The sequence below is a fragment of the Sphaeramia orbicularis genome, chromosome 18 (assembly GCF_902148855.1).
Source record: "Sphaeramia orbicularis chromosome 18, fSphaOr1.1, whole genome shotgun sequence".
In the NCBI taxonomy this organism is placed as follows: domain Eukaryota; kingdom Metazoa; phylum Chordata; class Actinopteri; order Kurtiformes; family Apogonidae; genus Sphaeramia; species Sphaeramia orbicularis.
In genome coordinates this window covers 27,058,343-27,084,169 of record NC_043974.1, presented here as the reverse complement: position 1 = coordinate 27,084,169, position 25,827 = coordinate 27,058,343, and the positions used below count along the sequence as shown (strand labels likewise).

The 25,827-nt window shown below is 39.9% G+C and overlaps 1 protein-coding gene across 8 annotated transcripts in view; it reads left to right on the top strand.

Annotated features, from left to right (window-relative positions):
- The window catches only part of LOC115438605 (nuclear factor 1 B-type), an 81,233-nt gene that overhangs the window by 31,946 nt on the left and 23,460 nt on the right, over positions 1-25,827 (top strand). For 6 of the 8 annotated variants that reach the window (XM_030162318.1, XM_030162317.1, XM_030162323.1 and 3 more), the window contains exons 3-5: positions 9,802-9,858; positions 15,537-15,605; positions 24,828-24,948. In XM_030162318.1, coding sequence (XP_030018178.1) covers positions 9,802-9,858; positions 15,537-15,605; positions 24,828-24,948 — 247 coding nt within the window. The remainder of the gene's footprint in view (positions 1-9,801; positions 9,859-15,536; positions 15,606-24,827; positions 24,949-25,827) is intronic. The other 2 variants (XM_030162320.1, XM_030162319.1) reach the window with 1 other exon arrangement.

The window sequence follows — 25,827 nt, the reverse complement described above, 5'->3', positions numbered from 1 at the left end:
CTATGATCGGATAATTCCTTCCACGTCCACAGTTTAAGGTGTGTGTGGGTGTTTTGTGTGTGTTTTAACCACTGCTCGCTTGGCAGAGCTAAGGGAGTGCAAACAGTGGCAATGGGTGGCAGGGATCCTCGGTGGCCTCTCGCCCAGCTGGAGGAGAGCCATTTTGCCCTGTGAGGGAGCACCCAGTCGCCCTGGCTCGGCCTACTGCACTTGCCAGTGGGAACTCCTCTTGGCTGAGGCCTGACGCCGTCGTAAGTGTTGACAATCACTGACGCATCACTGGCAGAGGCCTCGCAGACACACAACATTACACAGGCTCCAGTCAAAATAAGGTGACTCTGCTTCAGACATTGTAACATGAAGGAAGAGAAAATAGTGGGTTTTATCTCGGAATATCAGGACTACAAAGTATCGGAATCATAACATAAGAGCTGTTTAAATTAGTACTTATATTTAAAGTTAAGTTATCAGTTATAGACTCATAGTTTGAGAAATTCGCTAATTGATTTTCATTTCAGTTTGAAGTTAAATACTGTTAAATTCATGCATTTTTGCTCCAGGGGTAAGGCTCTTAGGGTATTAGTGTGGTTGGTATGAGATAAAGATGTAGGTAACACTAGAGTTCCGTACACAGCCGCCTTATCAGCGCAGACCAGAACGCCATCAAATAATACAGCAGAATTCTGTGAACGGGTTCAGTCGCAAACTCTGCCAGCTGCCAGCCCAGAGTACGTTAGATATTTTTCAGAAAGGTGCGTTTGAAAGCCAAACAATGCGACACTTCTTAACCGAAAGTGTGTGCGTAGTGAGGTTCAAAGGAAGTTGGAGGCTAAAACCAGTTAAGCTTGCGAGTATCACAACCAAGCTGTCCCTGAACTCTGATCTGTGGGCCAACATGCGCCTCTTGGGAGAACAGGGAATTTCCCAGACCCCTGAACACCCCCGCCATCTCTCATTCCCTCTGCCCCCCCCCGACCCCCCCCCCCACTCCCTCTGGACCAGTCGAGACGTGCAGGTTTGAACCCTCTCTCTGTGTTTCTGGCCTCCCATGCCCATTGCCACTCAAGCAGCAGGGGTCCGCTGCATTTGTCTCGTAATTATCCGACTGTATAGGGGAGTTCTGAAGATGAAAGAGGCGAATCACAGAGCTCCTCTGTCAAAGGTCTGTCTGCCTGACTGGGGGGTTTTGGATCTATCTCCCTTGTCCTCTCTTTTTGCTGCATCCACCGCCCACCCCGCCACCTCTACTCCATCACACACACACACAGTCTTACTTTTCCTGAAGAGCTGCCTCCACAGAGTATAATCGCCAACAGTGAACGCTCGTGCACAGTCCCCCCCCTCTACCAGCCACCCCGCTGGTTCATTCACAACTACAAAACTGCAGAAATACCCCCCACCCTCACATCCTGAAAGACTTCAGACTCTCTCCTTTTTGTCTCCCCCCTCACATGCTCCACCCACCAACCCATCGGCTAGCCGCCCACCTCACCCGCTTGCCCCCGCTCCCTCATTCGCCTCCTCTTTTCTCCTCTGCACCCTCCCCACCACCACCTTTCTCCTTCTTCTCCTCTTAACTACTGGCTAGGAGTTAATGGACTGTTTTGGCTAGTCTCCAGACGGTGAGTGTCACCTCATTAGCCTATAGCGGCTCGCTCCCAGACTGCTCCTTGTGTGTGTGTGTGTGTGTGTGTGTGTGTGTGTGTGTGTGTGTGTGTGTGTGTGGGAGGAGGACTACAACAACGGAATGTCATTGGTCTGTCCCCCCCCAACCCTCCCACCTCACACCCCTTACCCTCTCTCTCTCGCTCTCTCTCTCTGTCTCTCTCTCCCTCTCTCCCCTTCCCACCACTACAATGAATGAGAAAACACGCATGCATAATTAAATCTATAGTCTCGTCCTCACTCCACCCTCCCTTCACTCCTTCCTCCACAGCCGTGCATTAAAAAAAAAAAAAAAAAAAAAAAAAAAAAAAGAACGCTCCTGCTTGGAAGTTTGCCACCGTGGAAAAAAAAAAGCAGTGTCTTCGAACCAGAGAGATGTGGCCAACCTTCCACCCTCGTATGAACCTATTCTTTTTCATCCAAGCCCACCGAATGGCAGGGTGGCAACAGCGGGCGAATGTAAATGCCACCCGGTCCTGCCAGTCAATTACGCCAAAACAAAGCTAATTGTTTGTTTGGTGCATACCAAAAAGATGCCAAGGTTGGCCATTGATGGGCCCATTGTTTCAGCGCAGATGCAAAGTTCTTTTTTCTCACAGGCTAGACTTAACGCTGATTAAACTTGTGAATGATGAGACCACACTTTCAGAAAATCAGCTAATCCATGCTGCTTTTATAAGTGTAAACAATGTTAGAGCTGCGCATAAAGACTTTTTTTCAATTCAATGTGTTGATTTGTTTTTTTCAGTTATTTGATTAGTTCTACTTCAATTAATTGTCAGAAAATGGTGAAAAATGTCTGTGACAATTTCCCAGAGCCAAAACTAGCGTGTTCAAGTTACATGTTTTGACCAAACAGTCCAAAATCCAAAGATTACACACAGTTTACAATAATATGAAGCTGATAAAATCTGCAAATCCTCACATTTGAGAAGCTCGAGCCATCATTTGCTTGCCATTTTTCCATAATAAGCTATGTTAATCACTTATCAAAATAGTTGCCGATTTTTTCCCCCCGTTGAATTTATTTCTGATTAGTAATTGATTAATTAACCATTTTTGCCATGAAACAATGCTGATAATACCACGTGGATATGCTGTACAAGGCATCTGTGAACTGCATCTGACACCGTAGACTTTGCCAGGTGCTGTGCAGGACATGAAAAGTTAGGAAAGTGACAGGAACACAAAGGAGAAAAAAAAGGATGTAGATAAAAGGGAAGAAAAAGGGAATGTGGTCAAAAAGTGAAAGGAAAGGCCACTTTGGGAGAAAAGGACGAACAGAGCACAAGTGGGAGGAGGTGGAAACATTAAGTGGGGCGCAGTGTGCTGACTGGAGGCCAGCCTGCTCATTTTTCATGGGACAGATGAGCCACTGTGTCGCGCTGTGTCGTGTAGTTTGTCTGCTGCTCGGCCGCTGACTGCATCGCACATGTACAGCACAGATCAGCTCACCGCGGGACGCTGCTGGGTGTGTGCCCATGTTTGTCTGTGCATGTATGTCAGCATGTGTGAATCCAGTGTGTGGGTGTGCGGATGCAGCACAACAGCGCGTTCTCATTTCATGTTTGCTTGTATACTCATACTATAACCGCGTGTGTGTGCCGAGATGGGTAAACTTTTTTTCCACAAATTAAAAGGTGGGAAGTTGAATTTTAGGTGGGTTAACATTTATCTGCATCCTTAGTGCTGTGGCTGTGTATTCCTTTGTGCTTGCCAGGTTCTTCCTTCTCCTCTCCGGGGCCGGTGTGGCTAATGATCCGTCAGGCCATTCAGTCCCTTGTTCAAGGCCCACTCGCCACTGAATGCGCTCCCTCCCCATCCACACTGTTTGGTGACCTCAATGAGGAGCCTGTTGTCCTCCCGGCTCGCTTAAAATGCTCTCCTCTTTTCACTGTCGTGAGAGTTTACGGAGGAGAAGGCACAGAGACTCAGCGCAGAAAAAAAGGGCCCGCTCTTCACCGGCATTAGTATGCACCGATTAGAAACAAACACACAGCGATGATCCGCTCACACATCCATACACACACACACACAGCGAGGTGGCAGTAGTCATGTGCATGCTCACATCGAGGTGCACACTGAAAGATACAACTGAGTTGGGTCACACACAGTCAAACCCACACACACACACACACACACATAGACACACACACTGTATGCCACTGTATTGTTCTGGTCTGGGCTGGGATCCCACTTGATTCCATAAGTCTCAAAACCCTGACAGTCCTACTGTGTGTGTGTGTGTGTGTGTCCCCTCCTGCTCTATTGAATAAGTCTGTGGTGTCTGTCTTAGAGAAAAGAAGGCAAAATGCCATTGTTCTCACAGACGTTTCAACTTTGCCCCTCTCACTTTCTCCCGGCCTTTCTCCTCTTTTTCATCCAAGTGTGTGTCTCTCTGTGTGTGTTTGTGTGCGTGTGTGTGTAACTCATCCTACTGTACCTGCATTCCCCGTCGGAGGCGGTTATTTGATAGGGTAGCTATCCGGATTACCAGGTGCTCCTTTAAGCCAATAAGAAATACTCGCCTTGTTCCAATTATGAGATAATCATTACAGTGTCACCCAGTGTAAAGGCACCACTGAAGAAACCTAGTCATAGTTTGTCAAAGGGAACATAATACTATCCATTTCTGTCTGTGCTGCAGTATCTAACTATCAAATTCACATCAGATTCAGCCTCAATACAAAGCAAATAATATAGTCAAAATTCTACATTTACACAAGGAAATGCAGAAAGGAGAAACAAATAAATCTGGCTAAGAATGTGATTAACTTTGTTTTTTCTCTCTGTTTTCAAGACTTTGCTCTGACACATTGACAAGGATTAAATCCCCATATCCAGACTTTCCATAAACACATAAAGTAGTCAAGCGAGGAAGTTGTTCTGGTGTTTTATTTCTCATTTAGTCAACGCTCATCTTCACAACGTCGCTCCAAGATGGCGTCCCATTTGGCTCGCGGCATCTGTCTTCCCTTCACCCTCGGCGTCAATATCACTCTCCTTTCGTCCAGGTCAGGTGCCAGCCTTTTGCAGAATGCCATGCGTGAGTCTGGGCAGGGGGTTGAGATGCCAGAATTTGGTGTCTCTCAGTGTGTATGTGTGTGTGTGGGTGTGGGGAGGGGTCGGCGGCGGGGGGCATCGCCAGTTGGCAGGCTGGCACACAATGGCTGGCACGATAAGATCCTCCCTCTTCTGCGGGCAGATTTCCTCGCCCATATCTTTTGTTTGGCTTGTTTGGGTTGCGGCTCATCCTGATAAAGGCCACTTTGTTTAGACAACAAAGCGTGAGGGAGGGAGAGAAGAGAGAGATAGAGAGACAAAGAGATAGGAAAAGAGAGAGAGAGGGCATTAAAAAGGCGGCAAAAGGGGGTGAGAGGCGACACAGATGGGAACCTTAAAAGTAAAGCACGGGACAAGTGTGAAAAAGAGACATATGGGAGCAAAATGAAAGACAAAAAAACCCCAAGAAATCCTAAAAGATATAGTTTGCACGTAGATAAGACGATATTGTCACAGATACACCGAATAACAGATATGCACAGAGGCGGGTATGAAAAGATACAATAGAGGACGGATAGTGTTGCAGGCAGAGATAGACAGATAGCGAATAGAAGAAAGAAAGAGATTTGGAGAAGGGAGCAGGTTCTGCCGGCGGTTGGAAGCCAGCCCGAGTAGTGTGAGGTCATCTGCAAGGCTGTGAATGATAGAAACCAGGAGCAGAGGAGGACACGGGACAAAGTACACACATACGTGCACAGGCTCATGTACAGTCAACTGTGCACACTGTCAAGACCTATATGACCCTGCGTTACGCGTACACATGCACCCATATTTTTGCCTGTGCATTTTCAAGGAAGTACAAACTCCTGGAGCCCAACAGGAAAGAAAAGGAGGAGGACACCGAGCAGAAAGTCTCCTCGGCCACATCAAATATTTACTCAGGAGCAGCTGTATTGTCGAAACATTACGCATCGGAGCTGCTCCGTAATTAGGTCGATATTTTCTGCCCCTCTCCCTCTCTGTTTCCCTACTTCTCTGGGAGTCCACTGCTCTCCACCTCTCCTCCACACTCCCCTCCCCTCCCCTCGCCTCCCCAAGCTGCTGAAATGCGTCTTGGCTCAGGACCCATGCCTCTGGCAGCCAGAGTGCTATACATGTGCACAGAACCCCGCTCGGCATAAAATGGCTGCCAGACAGGCTTCTCCTCCTGAAATGTCGACAGCGGTATGCATCTGCAGGGTGTGCGCGGCGCGCGTGCGCACTGTTATTTTGTGGGGGATATCTGTACGTGTCTGCAAGTGTCTGTGGGTTAGGAAACGTGCACCACCGATGTCAAAAAAAGGAAAGTTTTCCAAACTATGTGGCTAATTTAATCCACACTGCGTTGTGTATGTGCATGTGCATTCCGCTATTTAGTGGGAACGGTATGGGTATCATGCCAAAAAATGAGAGGGTGGGTTAGGGAGAGTGTGTGTGAGTGTTTTAGTGATTATAAAATCCAGGCGAGTAGCACACATGGGCGTGGAGAAACCTCACAAGCACTGAGAAACTTTCTTGCCGAGCCAGAATTCTGTTGCCATTACCCCTAATTGCCCTAATCGTTACAGTGGTATGATAAGTATCCCACCGGACAAGAAGGTGTAAGAACTCATGGACACATCCAAGATACCCTCTGCTAATTTATCCCCCCACTTTTTTCCCTTTCGTTTTTTTGCTGAGTAACAGCAGATAATCTGATTCATACGTGGGACTGGTTTTCTGTTTTTTTCACTTCCTTCATGAATCGGTTTGTTTATTTAAACAAGTGGCAGGGACAGAGGGTGCCAAGAAATGTTGTTTTTGGAAAAGGGCCGTGTGTGTGTACGTGCATGTGTGTGTATGAGAAGGCGTGTGTGTGGTGTCTGGCCCTGATGATCGAGCCCTGCCAAGCTCCCAGGGCAAAGCCCGGCCTCCTCAACCGCAACTGTTTATTTACAGGTTACACTACTGTTTATTTGAAGACTATCGGATTGGCCAGGCTTCTGCACAGAACACCTTTTAGATACAGATTCCAGGCCTCAGGCCACCAGATTCCCCCATTCTTTACTGTACTCTTTTTATAGAGGAGTATTACCCAGTTTCTCTACATAAACCTGAACTTTCGCAATCCAGAATTTCAGGGTTTTCTCTCTGATGACTTTGGTGCTGTCTGGTGCTTCAAAGGCAGTTATTTTAGTACCTTTATCATTACCACATTTGTGAAGGAAAGCTGGCAAGACTTACTGTATCATAGCCAGAGGTAGACTTGTGGATCCTGTTATGAGAAAATGATCAAATTTTCAATAAAAATACATAATTTCACATCATTTTGGTCTGGTATTATTACATCAGTGTATAAAAAACTGGCAAAGCTAGAAAAGATAATAAAGACAAAACCTTCTCCCCTGGGAACCACTAGTGAAAGTCATTTAGATCATTTTGATGCTCTCCTCATTGACTTTGCATTCGTTTTGTGCTCAAACTGGCTTCTGCGCTGCACCTACGTCTTCTAACCACAGAAAAAAACCTGAGCTTTCTTCACTGACCTGCTCATAAACTTACACTGAATCTTTATTTATATACCTGTTGATATATGAAGCTGACTAGGTAGTAAAATGAAGCTTTAATTCAGCACATAACAATAGAAAATGGGCCCAGTTGTTGCTTAAAGTATCATCCTAAACATATTCACCCTGGAGGAGGACGGAGCATGGCGCTGCCCTTCTTGGGTCAAAGGTAAAATGTAATGCAATAGGGGAGGTGTTCCTAGCTCCGGTGCAGGCTTGGCAGATGCGCCATATGCTAGCATCCCACCTTGAGTCATCCAGGTGGTCTCTCCTGGTGCTACAGTGGGGCCTCATGCTGGAAGATGCTGCCTGGGATCTCTAATTGCCACAACCATCTGCTCTTTTTGTCATGGTTGCCTGTTCAGCCCTTGAAGAAGAAGAAGAAGGGAAAAAAAAACAAAAACAGAAACTCTGATCGAATTGAAATGAATCAGTGCACCTCTCCCACCTCCACCTCCACCGCCTCCTCCCCCCTTCTTCTCCTTCTCGCAACATTTACCTCTCCTCTCCTCCCCTCTCCTCTCGTCTCCTGCTCCCCCTGCCCCGTTCTTTCTCTCTCAGCAGTTCTCCTGCAGCGGGCGTAGAGTTGGCAGTTGTAACTAGACTGATGGATGACTCTGAAAGTGGCATGAGGGGAGTGGATGGTGGGGTGGGGGGGTGGGGGAGAAGACAGAGAGACAAGGCCACTGAGCTCCCCGCAATCACTTTATGGACATGTGCTGTGCCAAATCCACACAAACCTCCGCTAGCCCACAAAAGCTGCTTTACACACTCTGTGCATGTGCATGTGTGAGCGAGTCGGGGGTAAATGAAGGGAATCACTGCAAAGCAAAGCAGTGGGAACGGTTTTATTTAGCTGAGGCCACACAGCGACTGCAGAATTCTCATGTGTATATATTGAAATTCAACAAAAAAAAAACAAAACAAAACTCAAAGACACTAGGAGGTTGTGATGGGGCCTTTTTTTTTTTTTACTGAATTACACCAGAAAAATAGCCACTTTCAATATTCCCTTCAGGCTCGGTTTGCCCACGCCAGAGATTTAACAGAGATCCCCTAAAACTCGTAGAAGTTTATGAGCAGAAAGCATAAGTCAAGGTTATGTTCTTAGGAAGCAGAACAGATATATTATACCTACAGTTGTACGCTGCTCATATGTTTTTAGGGCTAAGCCTACTGAAAAGGGGGGATTTTTTTCTGCTTAACGTATGGTCCTGTTCCCTCCCTACTTTGTCATCGTTGAGCTTCGGCCAAGAACATTCTGTTTTTGCAGTGCTGTTTAATAGTCAAATTTAGGAGAGGGGGAACAAGCGAGAGGGAGAGAGACACAGCTAGAGAACAAGAAAGGGATAAATCTTTCAACCTTTTTTTTCTCTCCTCTCACCCCCACTCCCTCTCTCTCTCCCTCTCTCTCTCTCTCACTCTTTTTCCTTCTTTCTGTAACACAACTCATGAGAGCTGCAGAGACGGCAGGAAAAGGGGTGTTGTTGAAAGCCGGGGGTATCTGAGTTCACTGTCTCTTACGTCTTGTATCAGTTTAAAGCATAGATGATAATCTCCCTTCTGGTTCCCTTCTGGTTTTCATTGGACCCTCTGTCTGAGGGCATGTGTGGGCTCAGACTAGTTTGAGTCGGTACGGGGGTCCATTTGAAGGCAGCCGCTCTGCAGTTCCATGTATGGTTGCGAGGCCTGTCCTGGGTTTGTCAGTTGATTCTCCTTCTTATGTAAACACACTCATAGGGGGGGCATTACCGAACTCTACTCACAGACTGTAATCTGACAGTGATTTATACCATTAATTTTCATGTTTCACAACTTTTACTGTTGCGTGATGTAAAAGGAAAAAGACCTATGTACTGCCAAGGAATGATAGATTCCCCTCCCCGTGAGGTAAAAGACGTCAGTCCTGGCTGTCTCATACCAAACGCTGCGCACCGTCGTCGGTGGAAAGAATTCCACTCATGTTTCCTTGTAATTCCCCGCCTCTCCAGTCCTCTCTCCACGTTTTGTTCTGTGCTCGTACCTTGCACAGCAGGACCTGAACACATTCTGGATACCCCCCCACCCAGACACTCCCCCAGCCTCCTTTTGAAAAATTACATAGAGGTCTACCGGTAAAAACTTTTACGTTATCCTGTGTCAGACACTAAGCTTTTTCTTCAGTTTGCCCTCCCATTAATGATAATGCTGTTTAAACAAAACTGAAAAGAGGCCTGCGCTCCTTTACAAGCAGATAAGAAAAAACATTAAGGCATCCAGGGGAGACACATTTACTGATCAAAAATGGACTTTTTATCTTGTTGAGTGCTGTAACAGAGGTCGTGTCTTTATCGAAAGGGTAATTTAGTCTGCCGAAAACAGGAAAAAAACAATAAATAAGTGTAGATACGTGAATTAGAGCTATTTCTATTAAAGTTAAAGGATTTCCATATTGGGGTTGTAAAGTTTTGTTACCTCAAGAAGACATGGGTCAGTATGGACAGTATGGATGTTGTCGTCCTCTTCTTATACTGACCCCCTCCCCTCCCTTTTCTCTGTGTATTTGCAGACTCACAGCAGTCAGGAAGTCCCAGTAACAATGAGCCAGGCAAGAACCCTCTTCCAGGTATGTACAGTGCCAGTCATCCTCCCTCCTCCCTCCTGTCATCGCTCCATTGTTCATCTGCAGCTCAGCCTATGTACCTCAGAGCATACCTAGTCCAAATAGTGTTGATATGCTTTGAACTCACTGACTCAGTCCAGCCCTAGCCAAACTTACTGTAACATGGCAACTTCATACAGCATTTTCACTTTTTTTTTGTCTAATATGACCTAGTTTGAGGTATTAAAACCAAAATGATGGATCGCTCATGATTTTAACCTCCTCCAGGTCACCAACCAAGCTATATTTACACTGTAGTTTATATTGTGTTTCAGAAGAAACAAGAGGATGTTGCCTTTCAGATGAAACTTAATAATAAATATATTGGACTTCAGTTCTTTTGTTGCCAGAAAAAAGTGGATGTTAACTCTCCAAAACTGAGAACATCATCTGTGGTTAAAATGGCTTTTTCCCAAAAATGTTCAATAACTTTTGAACCATTTATCTTGCCTGTATTCTTTAAAAACTCAAGCAACACATATGTCCTGTTAATGCCTTCAAGCCCTTATACTCTGCAAGAGAAATTCATCATAAATTCTTGATTTTAGCCAATAAATTGTTGGAACTTGCTTAGGAAAGTTTAGATGAAATTAATTTAGAAGTTAGAAACATCCACATATAGCTTTCTAAATATTTAAAAAAAAAAAAAAAATCCCCAAAAGTTCTATAAAATACAGTGTGTTTTTATTTTAAATTTGTCCGTTCTCAAACTATGGAAGTGTAAATTTGTTGCATTAACCCTTTCATGCATGAATTGTGAGAGCCTTAGTCAAGATTTTTTTCTTCAGTGTTTTTATTCCTCCTTAGGCATGAAAAAACCAATGTGATCGAGTTTTTTTTTCTATGGAGTTACAAAAATATCCATGCATTTAATTTTTGAAGTAAAGAAACGTGTGTTTAAAACCCAATATCAGAAAGTGATATGAAAACAATGAAATAAAAACATTTTTAATGTTGCTAATCTGATGCCTTCTCACATTTTAACATATTCTAATGCCAGTAATTAGTCACTTCATGGAGATAATATGAAAAAAAAACCTTCTTGTCTAACAAATAACAATTGATTTACACTCAAACATGTTAGTGCAGATCAGGTTTATCAAAAACAGCAAAGTTACAGTAATGGTCTGAATGTCAGTGTATGGGATGGTGCGTAAGTGTCCACTGTGTTGGCTGATATGGAACTAAAACATCAAAACCCATTAAAATACAAGAGAACAGCTGGAGAAGAACTGTCCACTGTAGTGACCTATGCATGAAAGGGTTAAACCACCCAGATGAATGTTGATGTTGTCCTGAATTTAATTATGTTTCATACATATAATATAAGATAAGATATTCCTTTATTGATCCCACAATGGGGAAATTCACAGCGTTATCAGCTGCATGAAACATACACATAAACATACACGTACACGTAAAAACAGTCATATAAATTTGAATAAAAAAGTGTTTAAAAAGCATAGTGCATACGTAATGTGATACAATAAAACAGAAAAACTAAATAAAATAAGTAAAACTGCTCTGGGTCTCTGAGAGCTGAAAAGGATGTTAAAGATGTTTTTGTTCTGTCTGCATGAACCCATACTTTGGATTGGCTGATTCTGACATCTAATAAACCTTTTTTTTTTTTTTGGCTGAGTGAGAGTGAGCTTGTTGGCTTATTGGTATCAGTTACATTAGACCTTTTACAGACTTGACACACCACAGTCACCTCTTCCGTGTCAGACTTACCAAACCGAACATTTCCATATCACTGAGGTGACACGACTACAATTCTTGTTGGATTTTGCAATTTTATTTTTATTTTTTTTACATCACTTAAACACAAGACTTAATTCAATTTCATTAATTTGATGCACTCGCCATGCCTAGCCTTAGTCCTGAAAAAAAATCGACCAAACAAAATTATCATAGTTGCTGTAAAAGATGATAAAAACTTAAAGTGTCGTAATTCAACAAGCTCTGGTTTTCTATATGGCATACTGTGGCTGAGGGCTGCAGGAATAAAATTAGATTCTGCTAATGCATTTTCAATTGTCATCATCTCTGTAGCAACATCAGACACACTGTAAAAAAAAAAAAAAAAAAAAAAAAAAAGCGATACTCGAGATCTGGAGTGAAAATGCTAAAGCAGATTGTGCCTTTGGCTGGTAGCTGAGTGTGTCAGGGTGAGCCAGCAAAGCCGAGCCGTAGAGAATATTGTCTGACAGCGCTGTTGTTCCCCTGAACTGACCTGCGCTCTGTCGTCACAATGTTGGAATGAAAATAGTTTGAGAAGTATAATTACTTTTCTACCTCAAGAGCAGGTTCTGCCGACACTGGTGCCAAGGAAAACATGCTAGTGAGCCAATGACTCAGGCCTGGGAGGCCCTCGGCAGTGGCATAGTTCCCCCGCAAAAGCCGTTGGCTCATTGGAGGCGTTAGACTTTGTAGGTGCCAATCGAGCCGCCCGCCTATCTTTCTGGCACCGTCCTACTGCCCTTGGCATCGTATCAAAGCAGAACCAGAGTCATTTGGGTGTCAATAACTTGTCTGGTTTCTTTACTTGACTGACATCTTCTGCTCACTCCTGGACAGAATTCTTCACCAGTACCAAAACAAAAAAAACCAACAAAAAAAAATACATGTTAGCAATTTTATGCTGTTTTGTTTAGTCTTAAAATAGCTCCACGAAAACAGGAAAATAACCCTGCTGTGATGAAACATCCCCACTTGAAGTAGTTTATTGACATTGGAAAGCAATCTCCTCAAAATAATCCTTAATATCAACACATTAAGTGGTTGAGGTGGATTTTTTTTTTTTTTTTACATTTAATGTGTCGTCACTGTGAGAGTTCATAGGTTTTATATTTGCACTTAAGCTGGTGGCTATTTGTTGTGCTAACAGAAGCAGTGTCACTCCCTTTTACTCACATGATTACTTACCTTGTTATGTCAGCTGACGCATTTTAATAGTGTGCCCTTTATGCTTTGCATTATACTTTAATTTTGAGTTATTTGAAGTAAGTAAAGTTTATTTATAGAGCATCAAAGTAGTATACAAAGGGTGTTAAAGGAGTGATATTTTGCTTTTTTTCTTTTTATAGAGCTTAAAAGTAGTATACAAAGGGTGTTAAAAGAGTGATATTTTTCTTTTTTTTTTTTTTTTTAATGAAATTATGCATTTTAAAACATTTCCCTGTGGTCTACATAAACTGTAAATGCTATTCTTGGGTCTGAATTCTTCATTAAGTCAACTCCACAGGTCCATCTTCAACCCTATTTTTGAGTAATGACACTAGAAAGGTCGTTTTGAGCGCTGGCCCTTTAAATGCACATGACCCTACCCCTTTCCAGGTTGTTGACAGTGCGGTCTGTCCCATTTAGCCACTTGTGTTCGTTAATACAAACAACAACTGAACATTTTAGGTAATCGGCTTGAAATTTGGACATATTTTCAGTTTTTACTACAACTGCTGCTGCTGACAAACAATTATGTCGTACTCGGAGAAATGTTTTTCGGAAATCTTGACCATATATGTGCAGATTTTGTGACGTAACTAATTATAGGCGCAACAAATTAAGCAGGAATTATGCTGCATTCCAGGCAACCTGTAACTTGTGTTTTTCCAACCTTCTACTGGTGAAAATGCACTGGAATGGCAGTCAAACCCATGACTTCCCACCTGTGAACTTGTACTAGATCGATGTACTCCCAGTTCCGAGCTCTGATGTCATGTAGCCCGTGAAACAACAATGGCGGACCCCATGGATGCTGTGTTTATGCAAATTGTTTATTAAAACAAGGTATTACTCTGATTAGGGGTGTGTATTGGCAAGAATCTGGCGATACGAAACAAATCACAACACTAGGATCATGATATGATATATCGCAATATATCATGATACTGTTAAAAAGGCCATTTTTTGTTTTTTTTCTTTTTTAAAAATCCTGGAAGAATTGAATTACACTAGAAATCTGCACAAATACTGAACACATTTTTATTTGATCCCAACAGGATCTAATACTACATCACAAAATGTTCCTGTGTTCAAACATATATCATGTTTTACAGACATTACAGTTTAAGCTCCTGTTCAAATGTTCATATTCTATTAGTTCAGAACTAACATCAGAACATTATTTTTGTGCAATCCCAATAAAGGAACTAACATTATTTACTAAAAGAGTGTTAAATAATAATAAATAATAAATACCTCAAAATATCGATGCACATAACCCCACTTGTGTTCATTAATACAACCAACAACTGAACATTTTAGGTAATCGGCTTGAAATTTGGACATATTTTCAGTATGGACTACAACCGCTGCTGCTGACAAACAGTTATGTTGTACTCGGAGAACTGTTCCTCAGAAGTCTTGACCTTATATGTGCAAATGTCGTGATGTAACTAGTTATAAAACATAACAGGAAGTCAAACGCGTTGTAGAAATCCACTCGATTTTTGCCAAAATGAATATAAAAATAACTTTGCAGCACCTGGAGGGTTCAAATTCAAACTTTTTGAACTATTAGGGTCCAAATACACAAATAAATGTACCAAAGACTAATAAAAGTGGGTTTAGCAAAATATGACCCCTTTAAAGCTACTTCAGTTGTATTGCGTATAGGGATGTAACGATTACTGGTATAACGATAAACCGCGGTAAAATTGCAGACAGTTAGTATTACCATTTAAATTCTAATTATCATGATAACCATGTTTGATTACCGCACTTTTCTGGAGAAAACACCTATGTAAACAATGGCTTTAATATCAAATATTTGAGTGTATTTTTTATTTATTACAATTTTGATTTTATATACCTAATATTTGGAACCGATATTCACTTTTAAAGTCTTTGAAAAGGTTCGTTAAGCATCTGTGTGTTATTTATGCAATAAATTATGTACATTTTTCAAATCAGATTTTATAATTTTTTTTGTGTGTTTTCTGTTCTTTTGTGTTGATATAGTAGGTTAAAGTGAAAAAAATACAAGACAGATGAGATAGGTGAAGCTGTGCTGGAAAAAAAACAAACACCAAACATGGGTATAATAAACATTTGTTTATATAGTATATAAAGGCAAAATCAAAAGGACTGAAAAACGGACAAAAAAGGCTCAGACCACTAAGAGTTAATATTTGAATGTTTCTGCCAACAGGAAGTACATTGTGCCAATTATTTTATTTGGTTATTAATTTTTTTTTTTTTTTTTCAAAATACAACTTGGTTAAATTATTTCAGTGTGTATCAGTACTTTTTGAACATTTTGAGCCCAATTTCAACAATACCGCGATAACAATGATAACCGTGATAATTTTGGTCACACTAACCGTGATATGACATTTTCATGTACAGGGTGTCCCATAAGTCTCCATACATAGGAGACATAATACATATGGTTCTAACATGTATTTCTTTATATTTCTTCTTTATAGTTCTTCAGCAGTGGAGGACACACATTGAAATGTGTTCCCGACAAAATGGCAGTCATATAGAGCATATTATATAAATAAAAATGGTTTATGTCAAGAAACGTTTATTTTTCCTATGTATGGAGACTTATGGGACACCCTGTAGTTACATTCCTAATTGAGTAATAATGAAGTGTCCTTGTGGTGATTATTTTGTGTATGTCTCTGTTCCTGCAGTTTACTTGGAAGACAGCTTCATCAAATCAGGAGTCTTCAGCGTTGCAGAACTGGTGCGGGTGTCCAGAAGTAAGTACATACCTGTTTCCGACATCCTGTTTGAGACGCGCAGGTGTTCTATCAGTTATTCTTTGAGCATTGATTAGACATCTGTTCGGCTTGGGGCTGGGAGGAGCTACGGGGGTCATGTCCTCAACAGTGTTAAGTTTCTCAGCCCTAACAGGTGCAGCAGAGTTAATAGGGCAGTAAATGGCATGTTTTTGTAGGAACAGTATTTACATTCAACTCTCATTTGTCAGAAAGAATTCCATAACATGCAGCTTGTAAGTCTCGCAACCTCAGGAGATTAACTGAAATCTACTGTACGACTGTAGTGTGGTAAATCCAGTTTGGCCAGTCTGCTTTGCAATAAGAGAAGACTCATCATCCGTCTGTATGAACCTGTCTGCATTTGTATAGACATGTCTGCCAACCGCACAGCCGTTGATGGTTGTTCCTCTCCGATAGCTGATCCGAGAGCACCCTGAGGCGTCGTTTACCTGCACAGCCTCTAAACTATGACTCTAACAAACATGGTTGTGATGCACAAAGACCTCCGCTGCCCCCCCCATCCCCCATCTAACCTGTGTTTAAAAGAAAACATCCCTGTGCTGTTTGCATATATACCTTGTACTTCCAGTCATCGCGGCGCTTAATTCCTGTTCGATGATGCGGTTAGGATTACTTAAGTTTAGTTCAAGTCAGGACCACAACCATGACTTACAGGAATACTAATGAGAAGTTATTACCATATTAATAGATTGGGAACAATAAGTGTAAGTACTGAAGGACAGCCTTGGTGTTTAATAGGAGGTTAAGTGATCACATTTATCTGTCTGTCCATCCGTCTGCCAGAGGGATTACATGAAAACCGCTACGCTAATTTTCATGAAACTTGGTGCAAGGTTAGAGCATATAATGAAGAAGACGCTGGGATGGTTTTTAACATTGGGAGAAATGGTGTCTGCTTTCTGCTGTCCCCCTTTATGCAAAAATGTCAAACTTTTACACATAGATATACATTAACAGGGTTCCCATTAAGGTTATAATAGTTTTGGATTTGTCATTATAGTTTAGTTGGATTTAGTTTTGACTTTTTTTCTCGAATTCAGTTTGTTTTAATTCGTTTGTAGAACAGGTTTGCTAGTTTTTATTAGTTTTCATTTTTTTCTAAATGCTTAGTTTTATACAGGGTGGGGAAGCAAAATTTACAATGAACATTTAGTTGTTTTTTCTCAGCAGGCACTACGTCAATTGTTTTTAAACCAAATATATATTGATGTCATAATCATACCTAACACTGTTATCCATACCTTTTCAGAAACTTTTGCCCATATGAGTAATCAGGAAAGCAAACGTCAAAGAGTGTGTGATTTGCTGAATGCACTCGTCACACCAAAGGAGATTTCAAAAATAGTTGGAGTGTCCATAAAGACTGTTTATAATGTAAAGAAGAGAATGACTATGAGCAAAACTATTACGAGAAAGTCTGGAAGATACTATTAAAGAAGAATGGGAGAAGTTGTCACCCGAATATTTGAGGAACACTTGCGCAAGTTTCAGGAAGCATGTGAAGGCAGTTATTGAGAAAGAAGGAGGACACATAGAATAAAAACATTTTCTATTATGTACATTTTCTTGTGGCAAATAAATTCTCATGACTTTCAATAAACTAATTGGTCATACACTGTCTTTCAATCCCTGCCTCAAAATATTGTAAATTTTGCTTCCCCACCCTGTATTAATTTTAGTTTTGTCGTATCTTTTCTCTTCTTCTCCATCATATTCAAATAAATCCCAGACAGGACTCTGCTACTTTCTCCCAACTTTAGTCTCCATGTTTCCAGGTAGAGTGGGAACCAAAAGATGACTGTAAACCACAAGTGACGGACCATTAAATATCATATGGTGCCGCTAGCTAAAATTGTTTGAGGGAAATAAATCAATTTCGTATCAATCCGACATTGACAAAGACGAAAACGAAGGGAATTTTATCCGTAATTTTTATATGTTTTAGTTAGTTTTGTAAACACACAATAGTTTCAGTTAGTTATTTTTTTCTTTTAATTATAGTTTTTATTTATTTCAGTTAACGAAAATGTTTTTTCAATTCTAGTTTTCATCATTTCGTCATTAGTTTTCATTAACGATAACCTTGGTTCCCACTCGTCCTGGAAAAACCTGAAAAAAGATTGAACAATTTTCCACTCATTGAAAACATATTGAAAATGAGAAAAAAAGCCAAATGTCTTGAAAATCCTGGAAAATTATTTATCCTCCTTCTGCCTTGTGACCTTTTGTGCCTAAACTGAGATGAAACAAAAGAAATAGTTTTTCAGTGATTTATTGGAACCATACAAATATTTTATAGAGGAAGTGCAGGAGAGAAAGTAAGAGAGAAGAGAAAGTTGAGTTGGGAATTGTCCAGTTGAACATTGTAACTCCAGTTTGTCAGGCTAATGAAATCCTACACTGTACATCTGTGGGTGTGTTTGCATTATTCTATGATAGATTTGTCATAATTATTTTTTATAGATACATTATAGCCATAGATTGCACATATGTCTGAGTAATAAACAAAGAAACAATCTGGGTAAATGCATGTTACAACTGGAGAAAATAACACTTCTGAAGTATAAGGGGGACAGGGGGATGGATTAGTGTATGACTGATAACTTGTCTCTGTAGTGGCTGAAAATGTCCTGGAAAATAATTTCAGGAAGAGTGGGATAAATACACAAATGTACATATATATATATATATATATATATATACTTACAAATATACATATAATATACATAAAAATGGCAGCAAATTAGTGCTCTTTTAGATTATGTGACTACCAAACCACAGCGACCAACTTAACTACAAGCCATGGAGTAACAGGAGTGTCCCATTAAATCTAATAATTAATGAAAGCAGACATTTCTGTTCGAATCAAGAAAAACACACTTTATTTTTGTTCATTTATTTATTTTACATCGCTGGAGTTTCAGTTCAAGTCAAGTCAGTGACTTTTGCTTAATCGAAAAGCTAACAATAGAAGGCCGGAACATTTTATTTAACATTAAAAATTACATTTGTTGCCGGATTTCTGCTTATACTGAGAACTTCAGCTGCTGAAAGTCTCAAAACTTTTGCTTTCATGCACAGGCATACATCAAATATCAATGTACAAATATAGACTGAAGATAAACAGAACTATGTACTAAAAATGTCGACGATTTATACTCTTTTAGATGATGTGAGTACCAAAGGACAGCAACTGACAAGTGACAGGAGCGCCATTCAACTGCTCCATTAAACCTAATAATTAATGAAAGCAGACATTTCTGTTCAAATCAAGAAAAACATACTTTATTTTTATTTATTTATTCATTTTACATTGCTGTAGATTTAGTTCAAGTCAAGTCAATGACCATTGCTTATCGAAAAGCTAACAATAGAAGGCTGCAACATTTTATTTAATATTATGAGAGATTACACTGGTCTACAATTTTCTAGAAATGATTTGCCTCAGAGATTAAATGTGCTAAATGTTACGTATTTTAATAAGATTAATTGGAAAATAAATGACAAAAGTGCCGGTTTGCTGATGTTTTCAAGGTATATGATTAAGTGTTGTTACACATATATATTGGTTTATGTACATTTATATAATAGTTTTATAAATCTTCCACTAAATAGAACCTGTAAAGTGAATGTATTCTAATGTGCAGACAGTGTTTTGAAGTAGATCTTGTAGCTCTGAGACAAATATTCCTTTTGAGTCAAACCCATTCTCTCATTAATTCTTGAATTTCACATTTTGACCCAAGGCTATATCTTGGAAAGTTCGGCCAATCAGCATTTTTGACTTGATTTTTCTTTATCAGTGACTCTCATGTAGTAAAATTTCATTACTTTTATTCTAGAAGCATTTTCTGTGTAGACCAGTGTTACATTTGTTGCCTGATTTCTACTAATACTGACAACTTCAGCTGCTATAAGTCTCAGAACTTTTACTTTCATGCACAGACATACATCAAATATAAACAGTCAAATATAGACTGAATATAAACACAACTATACACTAAAAATGTTGGTGATGTGACTACCAAAGCACAACAACTGACAAGTGACAGGAGCGCCATTCAACTGCTCCATTAAACCTAATAATTAATGAAAGCAGACATTTCTGTTCAAATCAAGAAAAACACTTTTTTTCTTTCTTTTTTTTTTTTTTAACATTGCCAGTCAAGTCAATGACCGTGGCTTACAGGAATACTAATAAGTACGTATTACCATATTAATAGATTTGGTACAATAAGTATTAAATTCTGGCCTTGGTGTTGTAGAAATGCCGGCCATTTATGTTTTAACCATCTCATACATCCCGCTCTGAAAAGCACAACCTACTCAGAGGCTGAACATCCTTTGAAAGACTGTTGTTTTTTTGTTTAGTGTTTAATTTGCCCCCTGAGCAGATGGCCGCTGCGCTGGTGTGTGTTTTGCTCTCATGTGACCGGGCCTGGTTTCACTAAAGCTGACTGAAGTCAAGCTGGAATTTTAAAAAGGTCGACGGACGCACAGGAATTGTCACTCACTCAGCCGGTCACTCCCTGGGAAGATATCTTAGCGGCTGCTTGTCCGTCATCGCGTCTCTCTTTTGACTCTCAGGGCTGTTGAGACGTTCTTTGAAGTCCATCAGAGGCAGCTCTGGAGTTCAAGGCTGACTTACACTCCAGCATTTTGACGAGGACGCTCATTAATGCAACAGGAGACCCCGGCCGCCAGCTCTAAAATATTTCGTGAACGTAAAATATAGACACGCAAATGAAATTGTTGATCTTTCCCTAATCCCTTCACACAGTAGATAATGTGACAACCACAGTAGGGATCGAACAGCATAGTCTGTTTCAGAGCTAATACGCATATTATATCAAACCCAAAACTAATAATATTGGCAGTAAAAAAAAACAAAACAAAAAAGTCAAATCTGTGTCAAATTTTAGTGTAACTGTGACTCAGATAAAGAAAGTCAGACTGTGTAATATTTCAACAATATTTTTTGTCGGTTCTCATGGTGGAATTATGATTCTTTTGTGATATATGCTTGTGTGATGTCATTTTTATCATATATGTACAGTGCTGTGCAAAAGTTTTTGGCCACAAGTAAAGAATAGAGAATATCATGATATACTACAGTGTACATAACCATACACATATACATATACATACTCATACACATACTCATATACACATATACATACACATACTCATACGCATACTCATATGCATGTACATACTCATATACATAAACATACTCATACACATACCTATGCACATACTCATATATATGTACTTACTCATATACATACACATACTCATATGCATACTCATATACATACACATACTCATATTTACATAATCATATACATGTACATGTACATATTCATATACATACACATACTCATACACATACTCATATACATATACATACTCATACACATACTCATATACATATACATACTCATATACATGTGCATACTCATACTCATACACATAACCTAATTGCTCAGTTGCGAACAGGAGTCCTTCCCTTGGCCGTAGAAACTGGGAGATTCACCCAAACCCCAGAAGAAAACAGACTTTGTGGACTGTGTGATTTGGGGGAAGTGGAAAATGAATCACATTTTCTTTTGTATTGTCCTCTATATGATGAACTGAGAGCCCCTTTGTTTGATGATATGTGTATCCGAAATCCTGATTTGTTCTGGAGCACTGATGATGACAAGATGAAATGGTTTAGTTTTAATGTATATAAATTAGCATTATTTGTTTGTAAAGCCTGGAAAAAGCGGCAGATGTGTTTGTTTAAATAGGTCAGTATTTTGTTTTGTTCATATCTATTGTGCCTGTTGTCTGGTGTTTGATTTTTGGTTTGTATTTTTGGTGTCTTATAAGCCCATGTAAGGGCTGGGCATGTTTTTTATGCAAGACACAATAATAAAAACATTCATTCATTCATTCATACCCATGCACATACTCATATGCATGTACTTACTCATATACATACATATGCACATACACATACTCATATACACACACATACACATACATATACACATACTCATACACATCGACTGAAGCCTACACTTCTTCAGTTCTTCTGTGCAGACATGTTTTACACCAGGTTTCATTCAACACATGTCCAGTGTTTCTTATTGTTTGGGCCACTTTAGAGATCACACTAAATACTGACTGTCAACACCATGTAGGTTATATTTTTGGGGAATTTTTAATGCTGTGCATGATATTCCCCCTCTGTTTTGTTGTATTTAACAAAGAGGCTCAGAAACAGATGTCATGTTCATTACAACCATGTACAAATACCATAGCTAAGGATGACATAAGACTTCTGCACAGTACTGTATGTGCCTTTGTTTTATCTCCCCTTACTATACTCAGGGTTCCCAGGGGGTCTTAAAATGTCTTCAAAGTCTTGAATTTACAAATCTACATTTAATATCTTAAAAAAATCTTTAAAAGCTATTCAGTTTGATATGGTAGATCTTAAGTTATGTTACCATGAACTGGTTTGCTTTATTGTGTTTAAATGTGTCTGGGAAATGTCCAAACTAGAAAGTAACGTTAGTCAACTCAGTTCCACTTGACAATTTATATTGAAATTAGGAACTAATTATCGCTAACTTTGCAGCACACTGCTCTGAGTCATTTCTTGTGGGAATCAAGGCGTTGGAGTAAATAAATACATTTTCCTAAATTCTTGGAGTCACAAATTTTTTATCAGTATGGCTGTGAAATAGGCTGTGAAATGGGCGTTAAATTCTATTCTAAGTAGTCTTAAAACGGTCTTAAAAAGTCTTAAATTTAACTTGTAGAAACCTGTAGGAACCCTGTATACTATATAAATGAAGTTTTACTCACATGTAACTCATCAGTTACACAGTAAAGACCATACAGGGGTGATATAGACCCCAAAGAAGCATGTTTTTATGTCAGTATATCTCTCTTATATATTGAGTTAAGAAAATACCAGGAATCGTAAAATGATGAATACTGAATTAATGTCCATGGTTGATAATCGGTTCAGTCTCTAATCCACAGCATTTAGCAGGAGGCTCTGTACATTTTTCTGCAGCATCACTGTTAGATTCCCAGTGTTTTTCCAACGTAGAAGTCAATATCAAATGAGATGATTGGCGAGGCAGCCAAGTGGCATCACAAGTAACATGGCGAGCCAAGAGGAGAGAAAGGCAGAGAGAGAGAAACCAGCAGTGTGAGTGATGGTTGGGGGTATCCTCAGCCATGAATGAAAAAAAAAAAAAAAACCCAACAAAACAATGGCGTTGTATTCAGCATCCTCAGGCCGGATGCATTCCTCCACAGACAGCTCGGTATGGGTAGCAGCGGGTTGGAGGCTTTGCCAGGGCTGCAGTGGGCTGCCAGGGCGGAGGCTGGCGGAGGGATCGTGCCAGTGGTGAACCTCAGACCACAACAGACGGCGCCACACACTCCATCCTCTCATCGACTCCAAACCAACCAACCGCTCGGGCTGCAGGCTGCCTCGCAGGCCACACACTAAATAGAGAGAGAGAGAGAGAGAGAGAGAGAGAGAGAGAGAGAGGGGGAGAGGGAGAAGGAGATGTGTAGAGAGAGGCAGGGAGAGACTGAGGATGGGTGGCCAACTCCTTTTGTTCTGTAAACACTGGCCCACCCTCGCTTGAAATAATATCCCTCACCTTGACCACAATGAGAAAAACAACACCTTTTGCACAGTAAATCACAATGTGAGGAAGCTGCTGAGTGCAATCGTGACCTGTGGAGGAGTTAAGACCACAGGGATGCTCTGAGATTCAGTGTAGAGTTTGGTAATATTTACTGTTTAAATAACAAAAATAACAAGCAAAAAGAAAAGTAATATATTCATTTATTTTTGTATAATCAATATTGAACATTTTCTCTGTATATAATGTACAGAAAAAACAGCATGTACAGTAGTTATGGAAAACAAAAATGCACAAATAGTTCCAAATAATAGGTAGAAATGTAAAAGCTAAATAAATAATTTAGAGCATATACTGTATGTCAAACTCGTTTTAGTTCAGAGGCCACATACAGTATAGTTTGATCTCCAGTGGGCCGGACCAGTAAAATAAAAACATAATAACCTATAAATAATAATTTCAAATTTTAATCTGTGTTTTAGTGCAAAATGTAAAATTACAGCATGAAAATGTTTATATCTACAATCAATCTTTCAACAAAATATGTGAATAACATAACCAAAAACTGAAATTTCTGAAGGGGAAATAAGTGAAATTTTAACAGTGTTACGCCTTAATCATCATTTAAACATGTGCATTACAACTTATAAATACACAAACCAATTAGTATCAGGCTTCTGGAACCGAAAAACATATTATTTAACATTTTGATCGATACAAATTGTCAAGACTGAGTGATACCCTTGACTGTCAGTGTCTTCTGTGAAATTTTTAGACTTTGTGAATTCATCCTGTGGGCCATGGGCCGTATGTTTGACACCTGTGATTTAGAGGGAAAATAAGTAGATAAAATCAAGAAATGACTATAGGGAGAGTGGAGAGGTCAAACTGAATGGGGCGGAAAAGTTTGTGAAGAGGTGACGTAGTTTATCCAAGAATCACATTTCTGGTAAAAATGTATCTGAGAATCTTATCTTCTAAAACTGAAGAAAAGACAGAACGTACTTGAGCCACACTGAAATGAGTGGAACTTCAAGATGCTAAAAAAAAAAAAGAAACTGGCCTGAACGATTATATTCATAAAAAACTAAATAGTGCAGGCAATGTAGCGTTGTTTTCCATACATCATTTTTCCAATGTGTGATAAAAAGAACAGCACTATTAGTGGTAAAATATGGAACATTCATTCATTTACAGATTGCTTGAAAGTTTCCTCGCCTGCAGCTAAACCCGTGTGGGACTCTGTGACTTGTTAATCACAATGCTCAGCAGATATGCCTTGATGGTCAGGCAGTTTACCTGTGAATAGGGAGTGCTTAATTTGATACACAGAGCCTCTGAACACAAAGCGTCAATAACAGTCAGTCAAGCTTTTGTACAATTAATTGTGCATCCCTAGACGCGTGGAAAGACTGAGTGCTCAATCCTCTAATACTGCTGACATCGAACTCCTATTCTGACTGTGATTACTGCTCAACTGTCTCCTTGTTTGTTTTTTTTTTCCTCCTTTCGTCCTCTGCAGTGCCCATCACCCACGGTGCAGCTGTAAACTTCTCCATGGCCGACATGCCCAGCCAACCCTACTATCACGACCTGAACTCCAGCGTGGGGCTGCATCGCTCCCTATCCTCCCCTCCTGGCAGGTCAGTGGATGTTACCACAGCAAAAATTGCGAAAAGGTCAATTTATGTTGTTTATGTTGGTTTTTTTTTTATATTATTAACTCTGAAGTAGCTCAGTTAGGTTCAGTCAAGGGCAGTGCATGGCTGGTGCCCAGAGCATCTATTTGTTATTTCTAGAGCTGAATAGAACTTAATATTAGCAGTTAAGTTAAAGTTCATAACTTCTTCAACAAGTGGTGCCAGGCACAACAAACCCCGCCCCTCACACATATTTTTGCTTTTTTTGGCATCGATCCTGCTGATGTCATCATGTCTGTGCATCTGCTGATGTCAGCATTGCCTCTATATGTGCCAAGTCTGACGTAAATTGAAACAAAATTTATGTTTTTATAGACGTGAAATTTCACCCATTATAAGTAAATGGGAGGAGAAAATAGATTTTAAAAATTCCTAAAAAATTTAAACTTTGACCTACTTTTCCAAAAATGTAATGACATCTATTCTGTGTTACTGGCAATCTATAAACCCAATTTGGTTTGAATTCAGCCAATAGTTTTAATGCTAAAGACATTTGACATTTCGCCCATTATAAGTAAAGAGGGGAAGAAAATATTTTAAAAATTCCTAAAAAAAAGTTTGAACTTTGACCTACTTTTCCCAAAATGTAATGAGATCTATTCTAGGTCTCTGGCAATCTATGAATCCAATTTGGTGTGAATTCTACCAATAGGTTTGCTGCAAGAGTGTTAACAATCAAAGAAACAAACATACAAACCGAACCAAAAACAATACCCCTTTACTTTTTAGTATTTCTGATATATTCATTGTATGTTTCAAATGTTTTGTGTTTTGCCTCGACTATATTGTAAATGAGGTTGCTTCTTCAATGTATCTCCGAGT